Below are 7,607 nucleotides of genomic sequence, written 5' to 3'. Positions count from 1 at the left end.
CTATGTTGCGAGCCTGCAACAACAGCCTCTCTTGAGATCTACTAGTAATTCACCAGAAACAAAAAGGTTTCCTCTTACAAATGGCGTCCACTGACTGAGCCATTTGAAAGAATCAAAGAATGGGAGGTGGCACCAAGATCATTGCTGAAGCAATAGGAAGGCCGAAGATGCAGCCAGGAGCAAGACCAAAGCAAGGGCGCCGCTGAGACGTGTACTGGATCCGCTTTTGATCGGAATCCTCTGTGGCATAGCACACTCCTCGCCGTTGAAGAAGACCTTTGTCGGGAACCCTTCTCCGGCGATGACATCGAGCGAAGGAGTGAGCTTTTTGTCGAACGAGAGGACCGACTGCTGCTTCCCCGGCACGAGGTAGTCGGTCCCGCTCATGTTGGTCTGCTTCACAAGGTAGTTGAGCCCCTCGAGGCCCTGCATGAACACGGTGTCGTTGCCCACCGCCGTGGCGTTGAAAGAGTATGCCTTCTCGAAGCCGTCGTACGCCTTGTCCATGACCATGGCGGCGAACCAGTTGGCCATGTCGACGTCCCCCCAGTTGAACAACGTCACCCGGGCGCTCCAGCCTTTGCTGAAGTCTGAAGATACATGCCAGTTGATGCTGACGCCGCAGTTATCGCCGCAAGGGATCGGCCGAGGGGCGTTGTAGTGCTTGAGCTCAGCCCAGGCCTGCGCCTTGAGTGTCCGGTTGTCGAACGGCACGAGCAGGGCTTCTGGTGGCAGGATCATGGACTGGGCAGTGGTGCTGCAGGTAGGGCCCCGCCGGTTGGCCGGACAGCCGCAGGCGCAGGTGTTGCAGGGGATCACCGAGTCGTTGTAGAACGCGGAGAAGGTGACGCAGCACTTGGGCTTGGCGTCCTTGGGCTTGGTAATGTTGCAGACGACCTGCCACGTCGCGACGGCGAGGGTGGTGGAGTCGAGCCCGCTGGGGTCGGGGAAGCCGGTGGGGCTGACGGGCATCGGCTGGCCGCAGGTGTAGTTCGGGTTGAGGGAGGAGCCGCCGGCGATCTTGAAATTGGCCGGCGGGAAGAGCTTGGTCCTGTTGGTGTCCGGCGGCATCTTGAAGACCTGGATCTGGAAGGCGGATTTGGACTGGGACGCGTCCATGGACTTGGGCAGGATGGTGCCGTTCCGGCAGCAGTGTTCGATCCTGCCCATCTGGGTGTCGTTGTAGCGGGAGAGCGGCAGGTCGATGATGACGGGCTTTTTCTGGCAGTTGAGGACCTGCGAGAAGTCGGTGCTCTGGTAGTACTGCCCCGCCGCGCCGTAGACGCAGTCGCTGGCGTCCTTCTTTGTGGTGTAGGCGCCCTTGATGGAGTAGATGAACTCGCCCCGGCGCCACTCCCAGGAGAGGCGCCAGTTGTCGAGGCGGCCGAGCTTGGCGTTGTTTTCCATGGTGACGAGCGCGAGGTAGCTGGTGGGGTAGGCCTGGATGACGTCGTAGGTGATGACGAGGTCGCCGGTGCCGCGCGGGAGGAAGCTTTTGGTGGGGTCGGTGGCGTTGGCTTCCGGGGCCGTGGCGTTGGCCAGGGCTTTTGGGGTGAGGAGGCAGCAGGTGGAGAGGACGGTGGCGGTGACGTTGGTGGCCGGCGGGCAGGCGTAGTCCGGGTCGTCGAGGGAGAGCGCGGTGGGGAGCGTGACGGGGACTTTCCCGAGGGGACCGGCGAAGAGCGTGCCGAGCAGGCCGACGGAGGCCTGGATCTGCGCGAGGTCCCCGGCGGTGGCGATGGGGGTGAGGAGGTCTGTTTGCGGGTAGCCGGAGAAGGAGGTGGCGTTGCCGGCGTCGGCGGTGGTGTTGTAGGGGAGCTCGGCCCCGGCCGTGAGCACGGCGCCGTCGACGCCGACGAGGATCTCGTCGTGGGCGAAGGTGACGAGCATCGCCCAGGACCTGAGCGGGCGCGTGCCGCCGTTGACGACGGAGAAGTTGGCCTTGAAGGAGTAGGGCTGCTTGGATTGGTCGGGGACGAAGGGGCGGATCTTGGTGCGGCTCTGCAGGTTGTAGTTGAGCTGGATGCCGTTGCAGCCCGGGTCGGGCGCCGGCGCCGCCGCCGCCGTCGCCGGCGGCTGCCTCGGCGTGGGGGTCTGCGCCGCCGCGAGGCCCGCGGCGAGCAGGGTTGCCCCGAGGAGCAGGGCTATGGAGCCCGCCATGGGTGGATCGAGCGATAGGGGATTGGAGGGGGTGGCGAGGAAGTGGCGAGGAAGTGGGGGGAGGGAGTAAGATGAAGCGATTGGAAAGCGCGTGGCGATTTCGTGGCGGGGCACAGCTGGGGAAGACGAAGGGGGAGGTGGGTTTGAACTGGCGGGGCGGCGTGCGTGCGACCGCGGCAGCAGCTTCCTTGCTTGCTGGTTTCCTCCCCTCCTCCGTGTCGTCGTTTTTATTTTTTCTCCGGGGAGGAAAAAGTGGACATGGTTTTAGTTTGAACAAAGGGGAGTGGAAAGCGACGACGGCCGGAAGGGGGGACGAGGTCGAGGAGAGGCCGAGAGGATGGAGGAGCGTGTCTGGATGATTGATTGGCGCAAGCGGGGTCAATGGACTGCGGGCCCGGCTGGCTGCGACGCGCAGCGGCGGCCGGAGGCTGTTGACAACGGTAGGGTTTGCTTGGGGTTTCCTGCTTCACGCGGCGGCTGGCCGTCCGATCGTACCGTGTCCGGGAATGGACGGCTCACGATGGTGGGTTGTTGTCGCTTCGTTTTGTGGGCCCGCGCATGTGCCGAGGTAACGTTTTCTATGGCAAGGTCGGGGGGACGTGGCAATGTGCCTCATGTCATGTCTGGGAGAGCGATTTTGGCAACCAGGATTGAAGAACGCTTGATACAAGGAAACTGGGAAATCATGGAGGAAATTATTGATTATGTGACAAATGTACAATTCTATTAGATTATTAGGCAATTCCCATTTCTCAAGTAAGTTTAATTACAACAACAACATTGCAGATGTACTATCATACGTACCAGACTAAGCACATGCATCAGATCTAAACCGCGTAGTCGGATTTATCGAGAAAGCAATCAAACCAGCGAAAAAGAACACGAACAACAGGAAGCTGTCGCGCTGAGACGCTCCCCAAAAACCTTATCGCCCGCCTTCCGGTGCAGCATCTCAACGGAGGCCTGCTCTCCCGGACGGCCGTGCACGTGGTCGGTGGGACGGGGAAGAATAGAGAACAACAAAAGGAACTTCTCGAGAGAGACAGAGAAGAGAGCTACGCTCCAGATCTGTTATGTCTCTTGTATAGCCTGGGAGGAGAGCCGACCGACCGCGTTGCCACACGTAGGAAGCTAGGGACACGTGGCGAGCATGCACACGCATCGACACGTAACCAACTCAGTTGGTGCACCAAGCAAAAAAAAATAGGCTTCCACAAAAGAGGTTACAAACTCAAACTCAAATTATGAAACGCGAGGCGGGCGACGGAGCAGGAGGAGGAGTGCTCGAGGGGTTCCTTCTCTTCTCACTCACTTGGCAGGACTAGAAGAGCAGCCCTTACAAACCACTCCAACTACCTCCCAACTAGCAATGTGGGACTAAACTTTGTTCCCAAGGCTGTCCCAAGCTGCCAAAGTGATGGGCCTTGAGATTTCAGGAATTGTTGGCTATATGGGCTGCCTTACTAGGTTGCAGCCCATCTACATCCAAAAATCCCCCACCATATCTCAGAGGTACATCAGATGGAACATTAGTTCCAATCTTTGTTTAATATACCTGCACTTTAGTGGAGACTGTTAAATTCAACTTTCACTTAAGCAAGGAGCTACGCTTGACTACAACTAAACAATGGACTAAGCCTTGATTTGTCAGCCTTGTGCATCAAGTTTCACTCAATGTCAGCACGGTACTAGACTACCCTAGCCTTCCCCTCGGGTGGAGATTATAAGTCGTGCTCCTCGGCCCTTCATGAGCTTACTAGAGATTCACCCAAATAGCCCACACTGTGACTAGCAGTGTCACTCATATAGGTGTGTTCTTCGAAGATTGCCCTGTAGGACAGCGTCTTCGCTCATCAAGAGCCACACAAAACACAATAAGACATTGTCAACCTGCCTTATGGTAGCTATGAGAGATTTTGCATCTGTAGCGGAGTGGGAGTATAAAAATTTCTCTCAACTCAGTTGCTTCGGTTTGTTTTCCTAGGTCCTAATTCACGGGATCTCCAATCAAATAGGTTGGGTTACCCCCTCGGCAACTCATGTGGGTCTCAAACCCATATCCCTTGATGCAAGGTCTATCATGTTTCTTGATGGTCCTTTTGTGAAAGGATCTGCCAGATTCTTAGCTGTTTTGACATAATCCAATGCTATCACTCCGGAGTTTTTAGTTTTCTGACAGATTTCAATATCCTCTTGACATGTTTGGAACTTTTCGTATTATCCTTAGAGTTGTTCACTTTGACAATCATAGTTTGGTTATCACAGTTCATGAGGATAGCCGGTATTGGTTTTTCAACAATAAACAAGTCCGTCAAGAGCTCACGAAGCCATTCTGCTTTGACAGTAGATGTATCCAATGTTGTGAGTTTTGTTTCCATAGTTGATATCGTTAAGATGGTCTGATTGCAAGACTTCCAGGAAACAGCTCCACCACCAAGAGTGAAAACATATCCACTTGTTGCCTTCATCTCATCAGCATCTGAAATCCAATTGGAATGATTATACCCTTCAAGTACTCCTGGATACCCGGTATAATGAATTCCATAGCTCATGTATGGTTACCTTTAGATAGCGCATCACTCTCTCGGGAGCATGCCAATGATCATCTCCCTGGTTGGACACAAACCGGCTAAGTTTGCTCACGGCAAATGAGATATCAGGCCTCGTAGCACAAGCTAAATACATGAGTGAACCAATAATTTGAGAGTATCTCAATTGATCTCTAGTTGCCTTTTCATTCTTGCGAAGCAAGACACTAGGATCATAAGGTGTGGGGGAAGATTTGCAATCAGCATAGCCAAATCTTCTCAACGTAATGAGATTGCATAAGCGTAATTCCATTATTAGCATTTCTCAATAACTTGATGTTTAATATAACATCTTCTCCAAGATCTTTCATCTCGAAACACTGAGATATGAAGGTTTTGACCTCCTCAATTACTTTGAGACTTGTCCCAATAAATCAGTATGTCATCCACATACAAACGTAGGACAACTCCCTCACCCCCACCATGGCGGTAGTAAACACATTTGTCGGCTTCATTAGCAACAAAGCCCACATATGTCAAAGTTATTTCAAACTTCTCATGCCATTATTTGGGTGCTTGTTTGAGAGCATACAAACATTTCTGTAACCTACACACTTTTCTTTCTTGACCTTCTAGTATGAAACCATCAGGTTGTTCCATGTAAATTTCCTCGTTAAACTCTCCATTTAGGAAAGTCGTCTTAACGTCCATTTGATGAACGAGAAGACCATGTGAGGCAGCCAATGACAGCAGTACTCGAATGGTCGTCAATCTTGCCACTGGTGAATAGGTATCGAAGAAATCATCGCCTTCCCATGTGTGTATAGCCTTTGGCTACAAGCCGAGCTTTGTACTTCTCAATAGTATCATCAGCTCGAAGCTTCTTTTTAAATAACCATTTACATCCTACAGGTTTGCACCCATAAGGACGCTCAGTTAACTCCCATGTTCCATTTTCCAAGATGGAATCCATCTCTCTTTGAACCGCTTCTTTCCAGTAGTCTGCATCAGGAGATGCATGAGCTTCTGAAAATGGTAGTGAGAGTATCATCCACAAGATACACAATGAAGTTATTACCAAAAGACTGTGCAGTCCTTTGTCTCTTGCTCCTTATGGGAGCTTTATTGTCATCCTTATCTGAATCTGAACTCTCATCATCATATTCCTCACCAAACTCCATAGGATTTTCAGGAATTGGATCATATTTCCAACTAGACATGTCATGCATATCTCTCATAGGAAATATATCTTCAAAGAATGTAGCATCTCTTGACTCAAATATGGTGCTAACATTCATGTCATCTACTCTAGATTTCACCACAAGAAATCTATAAGCAATGTTATGCGCAGTAGCTAAGAAACACACAGCCCACAGTTTTCGGTCCAAGCTTTCGCTTCTTGTTGATTGGTAAATTCACTTTAGCAAAACAACCCCAAGTTCGTAGGTAGGATAGTGCTGGCATTTTATTTCCCCATTCCTCATATTGGGTGATCTCTTTATTCTTGGTTGGAACACGGTTTAGGACATGACACGAAGTCAATATAGCATCCCCCACCATTCCTTGGATAAACCCGAAACATCTAATATGGCATTAACCAAATCTGTTAGAGTACAGTTTTTTCCTTTCCGCAATCCCATTGGATTGTGGGGAATTGGGAGGTGTCCTCTCATGGATTATACCATGTTTCACACAGAATAAATGGAATTCGTTAGAAAAGTACTCTCCACCATGATCGGACATAACCTTTTTTCTCTTTCTTTCATGTTGATTCTCAACTTTAGCCTTATAGATTTTGAAGAAATCTAGAGCCTTGTCTTTAGTTTTCAGGAGATACACATAACAGTTCTTAGTGTAATCATCAATCAAAGTCATGAAAATTTTCTTTCCACCTCTTGTGAACTCACCATTCATCTCGCATAGATCTAAATGTATGAGTTGTAGTGATGCCAAGTTTCTTTCCTCCGCAGGCTTGTGAGGCTTGCGAGGCTGCTTTGCATGTACACATGCATGACATTTAGAGCCTTTGACAAAGGTGAATTTCGGAATTAAACTCATATCAACAAGCCGCGACATACAACCGAAATTAACACGACAAGGTCATGAATGCCAAACACTAGTCTCAATAAAACCAGTGCTTACATGGTTCACAACATTATCACAGAAACCTTCTAGAGAGAAGCAAAACATTCCCTTACATTCATAGAGCTTTCCAACAAAATATCATACTTAGATAGTACAACTTTATTGGATTCAAACACCTACTTAAACCCATCTTTTAGAAGACGGGAGCCACTAACGAGATTCTTCTTGATAGAAGGGACATGCAGCGTGTTCTTCAATTGCACGATCCTGCCCGAAGTAAGCTTCAGATCAACTTGATGAATTGACTGGATAGCACTTTTTGAAAATACTTGTTTGAATGCAAAATTTGTGCTTTTACTAGCAGCAATAAAAAAATTCTATATCTAGCAAAGTTAGCAATTATATCCATTCCCATGAGACTACCAACTCCGCTGGCGAACGAATGATCTGCGGACGAAGAGTCCTAATATTCGGTTATTTTGAGTTGAAGACATGGGTGTTGGAGATATGTCCAAGAGGCAATAATAAAGTGGTTATTATAATATCTTTGTGTTTATGATAAATGTTTGCATACGATGCTATAATTGTATTAACCGAAACATTGATACATGTGTGTTATGTAAACAACAAGGAGTCCCTAGTAAGCCTCTTGTATAACTCACTACAAGAAAAGTTGCCATGGCCGACGAAGTTGAAGTCGCGCCGTGGTTGCTGGTGTACCATGGCCGACGATTTTGGTCCCTCCGTGGTGCATGTCAAAACTTTTTTTTCTCGTTTTTGAGGCCACCTAGCCCGACGAAAGCGGCCAAAACGTCGCGTATGGTGGCCCGGACG

At 49.9% G+C, this 7,607-nt stretch overlaps 1 protein-coding gene across 1 annotated transcript; it reads right to left on the bottom strand.

The window, feature by feature from the left end:
• LOC124702199 (COBRA-like protein 7) lies at positions 1-2,125 on the bottom strand (the record flags this gene model as incomplete). Its single annotated transcript, XM_047234322.1, is given in 1 exon segment — positions 1-2,125. A coding segment is annotated over 1 exon segment (1,987 nt), but the record flags the coding sequence as incomplete, so codon positions are not given.
• Between the last annotated feature and the right edge of the window lie 5,482 nt (positions 2,126-7,607).

This window comes from Lolium rigidum, chromosome 3 (assembly GCF_022539505.1).
Source record: "Lolium rigidum isolate FL_2022 chromosome 3, APGP_CSIRO_Lrig_0.1, whole genome shotgun sequence".
NCBI classification, from domain to species: Eukaryota; Viridiplantae; Streptophyta; class Magnoliopsida; order Poales; family Poaceae; genus Lolium; species Lolium rigidum.
The sequence above is the reverse complement of the archived record's forward strand: the minus strand, read 5'-3'. Positions and strand labels throughout refer to the sequence as shown.